At 46.8% G+C, this 11,656-nt stretch overlaps 1 protein-coding gene across 11 annotated transcripts in view; it reads left to right on the forward strand.

The window, feature by feature from the left end:
• Positions 1-10,399, forward strand: part of EMSY (EMSY transcriptional repressor, BRCA2 interacting) — an 85,727-nt gene extending 75,328 nt beyond the window's left edge. For 6 of the 11 annotated variants that reach the window (XM_075546304.1, XM_075546307.1, XM_075546309.1 and 3 more), the window contains 4 exons: positions 827-978; positions 2,696-3,256; positions 4,397-4,897; positions 7,541-10,398. In XM_075546304.1, the coding sequence (XP_075402419.1) occupies positions 827-978; positions 2,696-3,256; positions 4,397-4,897; positions 7,541-7,735 (1,409 nt within the window). In that variant the 3' untranslated portion in view covers positions 7,736-10,398. Of the gene's footprint in view, positions 1-826; positions 979-2,695; positions 3,257-4,396; positions 4,898-7,540 lie in introns of all 11 variants that reach the window. The other 5 variants (XM_075546301.1, XM_075546305.1, XM_075546311.1 and 2 more) reach the window with 2 other exon arrangements.
• The last annotated feature ends 1,257 nt before the right edge of the window (positions 10,400-11,656 follow it).

Here is an 11,656-nt window from a genome sequence, read left to right on the forward strand (position 1 = left end):
ACAACTGTTTTTTTCCTGTTCATTTTACTAACCTTATGTCTCTCTTAGTACTTTATCACTTAAAGAGGTTTTTTTGTTGTTGTTTAAACTCATTACTTCATTTGGTCCTCTTATGGGGAAAAATAGTAATTTGTTAATATTATTACCCCCTTAACAAATAAACAAACTTCAAAGCTTTAAAGGTTAATAAATGTTACGTAGCCTCGTCACATTCTCTTGGCTGATTGGTGACAGAGCCCATAGAGCCTGGGCCTGCCTCTTGGTTCAGTTCCCTTTCTCTAATCGCGCCCTGACTTGTGACCTCTTCAGGTATTGTGAGGCCGAGACAGTGCCACTTCATACAAAAGAACGCATGCTTCTCGTTTTCTGTCACATTTGGACTAGGACCAAGAGTTTAAGGACTTGCATGGTTTTAATATTCTTAAACATACTAGTCTGGGACTTGATTATAGAGGCTGATTTTTGCTTTATTTCTGTCATGGGGTAAAGATCATTGGAAAAAGTGAGTACCACTCACAGGAGGATGTAACCTTAAAAAGTTTGTTCCTCCTTTTATGTGATAAGTTGTCGTCGTACTCTTGCTTACATTCCTCGTCCCATCCTCACTCTGTTAGTCCCATTGTACAGCTGAGGAAGCAGAGTCTGAGGTACGGTAAGTGACTTTCTTAGGGTTACACTCTTGTATGTGGTCAGACTCTGGACGTCTTCCTAGTTCACAAAACCACCCTCTCTGTAACGCAGACTCACGGTCAATTGTTTAAAATGACCGCTCGCTAAAGTGCCGTGGTGATTTCTGGAGCAACAGCATTACTTTCTCTGTTTCCAGTCAGCCATCGTTCCCAGCCCCAGCAGCCCTCTCAGCCCCAGAGGACCCTGCTTCAGCATGTGGCTCAGTCCCAGACTGCGACCCAGACCTCGGTGGTGGTGAAGTCCATCCCGGCATCGTCCACTGGGACCATCACTCACATCATGCAGCAGGTTGGACGTCCTCTTTCTCCTGACCGCACTCACCGGCTCATTCCTCAGCTTAGAGTCTGCTGCTTCTCCTGTTTAAGAAGGGGATAGCTGAATCCGAACGTGCAGTTCTCTTGTGAGTTGTGAAGACAGGAAAGGAATTGAGGTCTAAAGATAATAAAGTGTTCTTGCTTGTTTAGCGAACTCTTCCAGTATAGGAGGCAGTCTAGAGGAAGCTAATGACATCAGAACTGCTCGCTGTTTCTGTGTATGCCAGTCCTATGGAAGTTATCTGAGGGGAGTACACTTCAAAGGAAATAGCATTCGGCTTGCCAACCTGTTTGTTGCTAGGCTTTTTTGTTTGTTTGCTTGTTTCTATGATGAGTCTGCATGGGAATATTAGAATAAGTAGGTATTTGATTTCTTTAACTGTGCAACCAGTTAAGAAAGAAGAGATTCAATAAGGAGAGAGTCAACTGAAAAAAAAACAACCCAGAAACCCCTGGTAGCAAGGGTAAAGGCGGGGGGGGGGGGGGGGGGGGGGATATACTGCATTGTGAGTTGATTTTGTGTCAGATGCTGTGCTCTGACCTTTATTAACTTTAACTTGTTCAGTTCTCACTATGATCCCGCAAGGAAGGGCCACTCTTCCCCCCAAATGAGGACACGCATGCTCACAGACGTTAAGTAGCCTGCCCTAGACAATAAAGCCGGGATTTAAACCCAGATCAAACTAAAATGTACTGCCTCGGTTATAGAAATGCTCGTTATGTCATGGATATCAAATGGATGAATGACTTATCAATAGAAGGCACGTCGATCACCTAACTCAGCTGGTAGCAGTTGACCCTGATTGTAGACACGCCTCCTGAGAGGCAGTGAAGACATGCGGAATGAAGAACTTTGTGTGGGTAAAGTCCTCCAGGGAGGGAGGCTTCCAGAGTAGAGCTGTATCTACAGCAAGGTAGTGGGACAGAGGGGTTGCTGCCTCACCGAGGGAATCCAGCTGCCAGGGATTAATTGGTGGCAGCAAGTCTCAGCCTGGAGTCTAGCCCTCATCTGACAGGTCCTGACAGTGACCTTTCTCAAGACACCTGGAGAGATCAGCCAGGCTAGCCTGAACCGTGTCCCTTACAGCTGAGGCCTCCCCAACACTGTTCTAACCGAGCCCAGGCAACATCTCCTTCCACTGATGGGATGCTCCTGTCCTCCACCCGGCCTCCCACCCTCCTGAGACCCAGGTCTCTGTGGGCCTGATGTCTGAGCGGAGGGGTGCAGAGCCCAGAATGTGTCCACTGGACCGAGGGCAGGAAGCGTGGTGGACCAGCTCCATGGCCAATAGGGAGGGCCTCTGTGGGTGCACTTCTCTGACCATATCCCTCACCCTCAAGGGGCTGCTCTGAACCCAGCTTTTCCCCGGACGTCCTTTGGTTGCTGCCTCTGTCCATCCGTCCGTCCGTGCTTGAGATGGTAAATGTCTGATAGGCTATCCAGAGAGAGCTTCCACCTTGTCTGTGCTGTCCTGGTTTGCAGGACAACCATATCTCTCTTACCTCTAGACTTGAGTACGCGATTTTTGGCAGAACTTAATATGTGAGAGTTGAAATTAGAAGAGCCACCATCTAAAACCCCTTCTAAGTTCCTTGGTCCTTTAAGATCTTCCTTGTAAGGAACTGTGTTTGACTTAAAGGTGGCAGTTTAGGTGTTTTTCTTATTCTCACTTTGTATCTCTCTTACTTAGGCGCTAAGCAGTCACACTGCTTTCAGCAAACACAGCGAGGAACTTGGGACTGAGGAAGGTGAGGTGGAAGAGATGGACACTTTAGACCCTCAGACAGGTCTGTTTTACCGCTCTGCACTGACTCAGTCACAGGCAGGCAAGCAGCCGAAACTTGGCCAGCCCCAGCTGGAACAGACTCAGCTGCAGGTGAAAACTCTGCAGTGCTTCCAGACCAAACAGAAGCAGACCATCCACCTGCAGGCAGAGCAGCTCCAGCACAAACTCCCGCAAATGCCCCAGCTGTCCATCAGGCACCAGAAACTCACCCCTCTCCAACAAGAACAAGCACAGCCCAAGCCAGATGTACAGCACACACAGCATGCCGTGGTGGCCAAAGACAGGCAGCTTCCGGCCTTAGTGGCACAACCCCCGCAGACTGTAGTCCAGGTGCTTGCAGTGAAAACCACGCAGCCGCTTCCAAAGTTGCAGCAAGCTCCGAGTCAACCAAAAATCTATGTGCAGCCCCCAACCGCTCAGAGCCAACTGCCGCTCCCAGCCTCAGAGAAACAGACGGCAAGCCAGGTAAAGTTACACTTCTCTGTTCTTGGGAAAAAATGAAACTATCATGACCCGCCGTGACAGCAGAGCTTTCTCCCGGCAAGAGGAAGCCCCAACGCCTTGTCACGCTGATCTTCTTGTACCCCACCAGCAGGCTGACGTTAGCAAAATAAAGCATAATGGCGCTCAACTCTGCTTTCCAGCCACTTTTAATGAATCACTTAAGCATTGACAGCAGTTCATAAAATTGCTATCTCTAGCTTCTTTTTATGTTTTAGCTGTAAAATACGGATTTCCAGGTTTGTCAGCTTTTATTGCTGTGGCAGCAAGGCAAAGTCAACGGCAGTCTCTCCAGGTGCTTCATGGGCGGGCGTCCTGTGTAGTTCACAACATCACCATCTAGTTAATTAATTTATCCTCGAGATTAAAGAGGACTTACTTACCTAAGGAATGGAAAGAAAAGTTACGTTAGGGGAAATCAGTAGCATTGGAGCGGTCTGTGTGTATATACTTATTATAAATATATATAGCTGATAAACGAACCCAGGTGGGCACCATACATTAAACAGTGAACTAGTAGCTGAAAGGTTGGCAGTTCGAACCCACCAACCGCTATGCCCGAGAAAGATGTGGCGGTCTGCTTCTGAAAGGGTTTAGGGCGTTAGAAGCCCTGTGGAGTCGTTCTCTGTTGTAGGGCGTTGCTGTGAGTTAGAATCAGCTCAGTGCCAGCGATGTTGGTTTTTATAATATGATATGCTTATGTAAATATATTTTGAAGCAAAAGATTCAGTGGGGGAGGGACGCAGAGGGAATCTTTACTTATTTTTAGTTTAAGAAGCCAAAGGTAGTACAAATAATTTGAAGCCCTTTGGAGGTGTAGGGCATAGAGCTGTATGTCCCAGAGAAGCAGATGGCTGCTGTGCTTTGTCTCGCTTTGTTGCTGGGAGCCTACTTGGCCTGCCGAACAAAGGCCTCCCCAACCGTCCTCTTTGCCTTGAAAGAAGCCATTTACTTCCCATTCAGCGCCCTCATCCAAACACCAAGCTTTGAAATGTCATCCTAGCATGCTGCATGATGTTTCTTTTGCCGCACTGTCTGAGGTGTTTGATTAGTTTTTCTCAAAGAGATGTCGCTGTAACACACACACCCCCAATTTATTTTCAGGTGGAGCAGCCAATTATAACCCAAGGATCCTCTGTTACAAAGATCACTTTTGAGGGGCGCCAGCCTCCCACGGTTACAAAGGTAACTGGTGGCAGTTCTGTACCTAAGCTGACATCGCCGGTTACAAGCATGTCTCCCATGCAGGCCTCTGAGAAGACAGCAGTGTCAGACATTTTGAAAATGTCTTTGATGGAAGCTCAGATTGACACACATGTAGAGCATATGGGAGTGGATACCCCAAAGAAGCTTCTTGCCACTGGCATGCTCCCTGGCGAAGCAGCCTCGTTGCCTCCCACGCACGTGGTGGTGGCGGGCATGGCGAATTCTACTTCCCAGCAACAGAAGTGTAGAGAGTCCTGTCCCAGCCCATCTGCTGCGGGCCCCGCCCTTATGACAAGGAAAACCGACGCCCCAGCAGTGCCTACGACAGGCCAGTTCGTACGCATTCAGAATATAGGCCGAAAGAACGCTGAAGAGAGCCCCGCAGAAATTATCATCCAGGTAAGGCTTAGAAGGCGCGCCAGAAGTCTTGGGTCAGGGTGTCTTTGGTGGGACAGGGGCAGGGGTGGGGTAACATAGAGTCAGGCACTCCAAGCCCAGACGGTATGAAAACATCAGATTTTTTGTTGTCATTTGAGAGAGAATGTGACATACTTGTTTCAAAACCTTCTATAAATGCATCTTTTTTCTGGAAGAGAATTATAAAAGTGACGGATATTGTCGCATAGCGTTCCTTAGAGATATTCAAGGCCCAGAGCTTGAATTTATAAGGGTTATCTCAGCGAGTCATTCCGATCCACAGTCTCCTGGGTCCAGCCTTTGGGCTCCCTGATTTTTTCTCACAGACTCCCAGGATGTCCCCATGGTGCTTCTGTGGCACGTTATTTCCTTTGCTTTGCAAAAACACATTTCTTGTTCTTCATCCAAAATCCTGACTCTCAGGACAGTGGGATCGTAATTGACCGGAATGTTTCTGATATCTTTCATATCTGCTGTGGGATTAACCATAAAAATGGCTTTTTATTTCAATCATGGCTAGTAAAAGTCTGATTGTATTTACTTTTCTGCCTCGGTAAGTACAGGCTAGTGGACAAACAGAATTATTTATTGGCAGTAATGCATTCTAGACCTCACATTCCTTTATGGTAAACATCATTCGGCATCATGTATGATTTTGGTCAAGGCTACTGAATTACTGGGTCCAGACCAGCCCCTGGAAAGTGTGTTTTGTTTCTCTCTCGCTCATCTCCGCTCACCTGTGCTTTGCTGGGACGCATCAGGGCAGCACTTTAAACAAGAAATTAAACAAGACCAGGTATTACGAAGCACCTGTTGATCCGCCTCACATGGGTGGGCGTGTCTCAGTAAACGTCACTCCTGTTATTGAAACCAGTCATCAGGGATCGATGGCTGCCACAGTTCAGCTCTGAGTTGTCATGCTTGACTTTGATCTGGAATACCAATTCAGGAAAACACCTACTTAGTGAAGGAAGCTTATGAAAGCACTGGAATCCCTTGAAGAATGGAATGATCTATTAAAGCGCAGCATGTTTAACATTAAATGCTCTGAGTGGAAAGCGTCTTTGTCCATGGGCAGTATATGTCTCACTTCTTCCTTCCTTCCTTCCTTCCTTCCTTCCTTCCTTCCTTCCTTCCTTCCTTCCACATGCATTATTTATCTGTCGTATTTCAGGCACTGCGCCAGCTGAGGGAAATAGAGGAGTAAACAAGATATATATTTTGTCCTTCCTGAAGGAGCCTCTATATATGGAATTTGTGGAATTTTAGAGCGACACACGAATCTTTAAAGCAGCTCTCCGTCAGCTCTCTTTATTTTACACAGGATCACGCTAAAGTCAAAGGAGGGCAGTGCAGTACTAGGATCCGCGTCTCCTGGCCCCACCTAGTTCTTGTCCCACACTGCTCTGTTTACCCAGTGAGCCACTCCAATGGAACAAATCAAAACCCCTCCCCTAGAATCAGATTCTGGGCATCGTGATAGTACCCAAACTAAGCTCCTCCCCAGCAAATGTTATTTGGGCATGGTATATTTGCAAAGTGCTGATGTTGACTTTGGAGTTTTTAATGTTAAAATGTACCATTCGTTCAGTAAGTGCCTTTCCGATCCTGTTTCAAACTCTGGGCCTCTAGCACTGACCAGGACAGTCAAGCTCTGTGTCTGGCCCTTGCTCTCGTGGAGCCTGCCCTGGAACACAGAGCTGGAAATGCCATGAAGAAAATGGCTCCGGATGTCATGGAAGCAAAGCTTGGTTTTGGGGTCATGGAAGGCTTCTCTGAGCTGTAGCCAAGACACCTGTGACAATAGCGAGCCGACTGTGCGAAGACTGGGGGAAGAGTGTCTCAGGTAGAGGGGAAGGATTCCGGCAAAGGTGCAAGTGTGTTTTGGCAGAGGCCGGGCTCAGGGTAAGGAGTCAGAGATTTATAGCAAGTACAATAGTATCTAATCATAGTTTTAAGCAAAGGTATGACATGAGCTGATTTGCTTTTTACAAAGATCTGTGTAATGAAGAGAATCTGATAAGAGAATACGCCCAGAATAGGCCTTCATCAACGGACACTTTTATTTTTCAAACGATGGTTTTGTCCTCTCTTGTACTTGCCTACTTTCACTCCTCTCATTTTCAATCAAAATTGTCGTGTGGGATTCAAATAACTTTCCCTCAGAGACCACCACAGAGTTAAAGAAGGACTTGCTTGGTGGTATCAGCAAACTAATTACTCAGCTTGCAGGTGTTAACATGCAAAATGTAACTAAAATTCCCTTTAACTTTGCTTAATGTTAAAATTGAAATTTCCTTGAAAGTCTGTCTCCATTAGACAACAGCTCCAGCCTCCTTTGGCGCAGAGGCTCTGGACAAAAAGAGCCCCTTTGATCTGTACAGACTTGGATGGGAGCCCTGCTGCACCCCCCTCTTCCCCCAGCAACTGTGCGGCTCGGTCCTGCCCCTCAGTGTCCGGTCCCTCGTTTGTAAAGGAGAACTCGCATTTCCTTGGCAGTTGTGAGGGCGCAGCAGGCGGTCATTGTTCGCAGGGGCCGGTCCAGCTTCTCCTCCCTCGGTGTGGGTGGAGTCCTCCCGGCTCCTCCCCTCCCTGTGTAAGCTGCTCTCCTGTGTTCTCTTCCAGGCCATTCCCCAGTATGCTATTCCCTGTCACTCCAGCTCCAACGTGCTGGTCGAACCCAGTGGGCTCCTGGAGCTCAACAACTTCACCAGTCAGCAGCTGGACGACGAGGAGACGGCCATGGAGCAGGACGTAGACAGCAGCACGGAGGATGGGACTGAGCCCAGCCCCTCTCAGAGCTCCGTGGACCGGTCCTAGTGTTGGGGACACAGGAGTGCACTTTAAAACCTGCGTGGTTACCAGGAGCCCAGGGAAACCCTTGTATTTTGATGTCTGAAGAGAGCACTTTGCCCATTAGTAGGCTGTGGACGCTGAAACAGCCGCATTTCAACAAGATATTGCTTCAGGAGCAGCATTTAAAACAAGATAAACTCCCGGGAGAATGTACTTTTTTAAAAAAAAAAGAAAAAAGGCTAAAAAAAATGCACATCTACAGTGACTTAAGACTTTGTTCTTTTTCTGTTGGACAATGGCCGATGGAAAAGTTTGTCTTGTGGTAGAAAGAGACTTTTCCTGTGAATGTTTCCCAATTGGTTTCTACTGAGCAAAACATCAGAAGAGAAGAATGTGACTAGTTTGTACTTTGAAATGGTGTGTCAGGAACTTTTTTTTAACCTTATATGTTTTTGCAAATCCTTGCAAGTGTTGGACAGGTTGGCATTTGACATTTGCTCAGTTTATAATTTCTAAAATACATAGAAATGCTGGCATTAAAGAATCCTCGTTGGATGGTGGAAAGCGGATGACTAACCAGTGGAAAGTGCTTTTTGGGTGGCCTGTACATTCTCGCCAGTTGTATGCTAACTTATTGTGTTCATTCTCCGTGCTTTCGACAGCACACTTTGCCTCTTATTTATTGAAGTGTAAAAATTTCAAGGCTGTCCGGTACCTTCTGGCACATTGCCTGTAGAGCAGGATTGCCGGCTCTCTCCACCTCTCTTCCCCACCCTTCCCCGACCACCCCACCCCACCCCCTCTAAAACACTTGAGAAAACTGTTTCATTGTGTGAAACCAAGGAAAAGAAACATTTTCTGGCCCAAAGGAAATGTTCAGTGATATTAAGGAAAACATGATTCATTCACGTGATGCTTTCTTACATTGAAATTGCACATTTATGTTGGACTGAGACTTTGAAGTAATTTTTATATACTTGTGTTTAACCCCTTTGAACTGTGTAAAAGGCTCACTTAAAGCCCTACATGTAATGTTTTTAAGCCTTCTACCTTTTTAGGACGCAGTTTGTTCAAGCAGTATGTTTGGGTCTTGTGCTCACCGCTTCGTCATGAGTAGAACGAGGGCGGGGGGGCCGGGAAGGGTCAGTTTGACGAGCTGTGGTGAAGGAAACGATACTTTTCATTTTTTTAAAAAATGTAAATAGAAAAGTTTTTAACGGTTTTATATAGATTTCACTATAAATAAGCATTTTAAGACTGACAGGTATGGAACTGTATGTACATATTATCAGCCTAACTGCCCAATTTTTTGGTGCTGAAGTACTGTAAGTAGAACTCATCAACAGTCTCCTCAGTTTTCTGCATCTACATCTAAGAAACGAGCAAGAAAAGCTGTGACGTTAGCGTTCATGAATTCCAACCAGAGGACCACTGAAGTTTGAGATCCGTGCGCTCAGAAGATGCACCCACCTGTGGGATCATCAGTGTTTCTGCTCTGTGATAATGACTTACCCTTAGATGGAGCTGTTGGTTATTATTTCATTGTACAGATTCATGTTTCAACAACTTTGTGACTCTATTTCTAGTTAAATATTTTTTTTAACTTCTCTTGGGTCAGAGGCTTCTTTGAAAATCTGATTAAACTATGAACTCTCTCACCAAAAAGATGCATTTTCTGACATACGAGTGAGAGCTCTGCCAACAGGTTTAGGGGCTTGTGGCTCCCCAGGTCTATCCATGTGTTCTAGGCCAAGCCTTCCTGTTAGGGCTGTTCATCCCGTACGGATGTAAGTTTTATAAAGTACCTTTTAAAGACTCATGGATGAGGTTACGAGAGCAAACTTGAATAAAATGATGATGTTGTACACTGGCGGCATACCATCCTGCTGTTTCTCGCAGAACCTCCGTCATCTTGAGCAATGGCATGGCAGACAGAGGGAGCTGCCACCCCCTGTGCTTTGTCGCTCGTACCACTATCACAGATATGAACAAGTTCTCCAGGGAGGGGAATTTGAAGGTGCTAATAATGAGGGCGTGAAGTTTTTTCGTGTGTATGAAGCACCCTCCAGTCCCGTGAACCAGCCGCTCTGTCCCCGCAGAGCGCTCGAGCAAAGCCTGTTGCTTCCTGCTGATGAAATGGCTATGAGGGACGAGGAAGGAGGAAGCAAGGCTGGCGCTTCGACTCTTGCTCGAGTAATTGCTTGGGCGGCGAGTCCGTGAACAGCTCCGCAGCCCCTCTCACGGCAAGCTCTACTGTTGGTGGCTTTCGATGATGATAAGTGCCGTCTAGCCAGCTCCAAGTCATCGTGACCCTACAGACGGACGGACAGCAGAGCTGAACGCCTCCCGGTCCTACACCCTCCACATCTGTTGTTATGCTTGAGCCTAATGAAGTAATTCTCCTAAGCACTCAGCATTGCAGACAGCCTGGGTTGTGCAGTGGGTGTCGTAAGGGGCTAACAGCAAGGTCAGCACTTCAAACCACCCAGGCTGTAAACTTGAGTTTCAGAAAACCTGAGGAGCAGTCCCATAGTGCCGCCCTGAGTCAGGATGGACTGGGCAAGGAGGTTGTAGTACTGACACAGATTATGGTGATCACAGATATACCTTTTCCTAAAAGGCTTTATTCAGCTATGATTTATAACTCAATATACTTATGTAACAATTTAATATAACTTAATGTAATATGACTTAATACACTTATTTAAAAGATATAATTCAGTGGCTTTTAGTCTATCACAGGTGTGCAACCATCCCAGTTTTCCAACATTGTCACCGCCTCGGAGAAAGCCTTCTCCCCATAGCAGGAGCCTTCCGCTCCGTGGAGTTATGCCGCCCACGCTGTGTGGCGCTGCTAACCCCCAGGTCAGTAGTTAGAGCACACCAGCCACTTGGAGGGAGGAAGGCGAAGCTTTGCTCCTGGAAGGACTGGTTGCGTCAGAAACCCACAGGGGCAGTTCTGTGCCCTGGAGGGCCACGCCAAGTCAGAGCGACTCGATGGCAGTGAGTTTGACTTGGGCCCCTTGGTGCCATGCTCCAGCCTACCACTCACCCACCCTGCAAATCGCCAGCTCCAGGCAACCACGAATCTGCTTCCTGCTTATAGATCTGCTTCTGATACAGTTGATACAATTGGATCACACCACACAGTTGGTCTTCCGTGGCTGGCTCCTTGCCCTTGGCGTGGTGTTTCCAAGGTCTGTCCGTGTGGCAGCGTGTGTCTCTAAGCCATTCCTTTTGTATGGCTCTGCCACGTTTTCTCGCTCCATCTGTCAGTTGATGGGTGGTTTCCACTTTTTGCTATTATGAACAATGCTGCTTTGGGCATTTGGATACAAGTTTTACTTAAGTTTTCCGTTGCCTTGGCCATGGGTCTCAACGGTACTACTGTTTAAACTATAGTAGACCAGTGGTTCTCAACCTTCCTAAGGCCGCGACCCTTTCATACAGTTCCTCATGTTGTGCTGATCACCCCAACCATAAGATTATTTTCGTTGCTAATTTATGACTAAGTTTGCTACTGTTACGAATCGTAATGTAAATATCTGATCTGCAGGATGTATTAGGCGACCCCTGTGAAAGGGTCGTTCCACCCCCAAAGGGGTCGAGACCCACAGTTTGAGAATCGCTGCTGTAGAGGAAACTACCAGACTTGTCCACAGCAACTGTTTAATCTGACATCGCTGCCAGCAGGGTAGACGAGCCCCAGTTGCTCCACATCCTCACCAACAGACCTGCCTTTTGGTTTTTGCTGTCTTGACGGGCGTGACATACCACAATGTGTTTTTGATCTGAATGTCCCTGATGGCCACTTCTTTATCGTCTTTGGATCATTTATTCGGGCCCTGGGTCCATTTTTTAATTGGATCATTGTATTACTTAAATTGAGAACAATTGAAGTATAACAAATGCTTTTAAGAAAAGCTGTTTTCTGTTCATCAGTTT

This window comes from Tenrec ecaudatus, chromosome 4 (genome assembly GCF_050624435.1).
Source record: "Tenrec ecaudatus isolate mTenEca1 chromosome 4, mTenEca1.hap1, whole genome shotgun sequence".
NCBI classification, from domain to species: Eukaryota; Metazoa; Chordata; class Mammalia; order Afrosoricida; family Tenrecidae; genus Tenrec; species Tenrec ecaudatus.